This window comes from Emiliania huxleyi, assembly GCF_000372725.1.
Source record: "Emiliania huxleyi CCMP1516 unplaced genomic scaffold EMIHUscaffold_7598, whole genome shotgun sequence".
NCBI lineage: Eukaryota > Haptophyta > Isochrysidales > Noelaerhabdaceae > Emiliania > Emiliania huxleyi.
This window is the reverse complement of record NW_005196312.1, coordinates 1-1,223: the sequence shown is the minus strand read 5'-3', so window position 1 is coordinate 1,223 and position 1,223 is coordinate 1. Positions and strand designations below refer to the sequence as shown.

Genomic DNA, 1,223 nt, shown 5'->3' with positions numbered 1-1,223 from the left:
ACGCCACGAAGCCGCGAGTCGGTCTCTGGTGAGGTTTGATCGCGCCGCGCGGAGGAGCGGGCCAGTTCTTTTGGTGTACCTGTGTTAGTGCCAGTAGTGCGCGCCAGTCCCGTGCCCAGTGCAGTCGCGCTCCCAATACGTGCATCAACTGGGCGCCCGGCGCCCGATCTTCGGTCGATCGATTTGCGCCTACTTTCATGGCGGCGACATGGTAGTTATCGAGATATGGTTTATCAAAGTTGTAACACCGTCACAAAAGTGATGCACGATTGGGAGCGCGACTGAGTGTCGTGCGAGGGGGGTTGGCAGTGTGTGTGTGTGTGTGTGTGTGTGTGTGTGTGTGTGTGTGTGTGTGTGTGTGTGTGTGTGTGTGTGTGTGTGTGTGTGTGTGTGTGTGTGTGTGTGTGTGTGTGTGTGTGTGTGTGTGTGTGTGTGTGTGTGTGTGTGTGTGTGTGTGTGTGTGTGTGTGTGTGTCCGCTTAAATTCTTTTCGGCTCCGGTGGTGAGCCGGTGTGTGTGCCAGTCCGCGCCAGTCCGCGCCCTTGTCGTGCCAGTGTGCTGTGAGCCCACCGTGAATTCTTTTTGGCGGGCAGGACGTCGGCTCGCGCAGTTCGGACTCAGTTGTCGCCGTTCGGTCGCTGTCGCTGCTCCCTCGCCTTCCATGGCGGAGATCCACGTGTGCCACGCTGGTACGTGCCGGGCACGCGGCGCCGAGGCGGTGCTCGCAGAGATTGAGGAGCTTGTCAGCGAGGTCGGCGGACGCTGCAAAGTCCGGCAGTCGGGATGCCTCGGCTATTGCAACGAGGCGCCGAACGCCATCATCCTGGAGCGCGGCGCGCGGCGCCTCGACCCGAACAACGTCTTCACGCGCATTCGCACCCTCGACGCCAGCGCCAAGGTCGTCGAGCGAGCGACCGGCAAGCGGCCTCCTCTCGAGGGCGCCGGCACCTCGGAGCGGCTCGCGAGCCTGCGCGCGGCACGGGCGAGGCAGCACGCCATCTCGGTCTCAAAGTGGAACACTGCGCTCCACGGCCTCGCGGAGCAGGCGGCTGTCAAGCCGGCCCTCCGCTCTGAGCTCTCCACGCTGCTCCGCAAGGCTGGCTTCCCGGAGGGCGTGCGTGCGGACAGGGCGGGCCAGGCGATGCCGTCGGCCATCGCAAACTACTCGCAATGGTCGCTAGAGAGCGTGACGCCCGTGACGAGGCACTCCGCGCTCTTCGCCTT

General features: G+C 63.6%; 1 protein-coding gene across 1 annotated transcript; it reads left to right on the top strand.

Moving 5' to 3' along the window:
• Positions 1-660: 660 nt before the first annotated feature.
• EMIHUDRAFT_258407 (hypothetical protein) lies at positions 661-1,194 on the top strand (the record flags this gene model as incomplete). Its single annotated transcript, XM_005760408.1, has 1 exon — positions 661-1,194. A coding segment is annotated over one exon (534 nt), but the record flags the coding sequence as incomplete, so codon positions are not given.
• Positions 1,195-1,223: the final 29 nt, after the last annotated feature.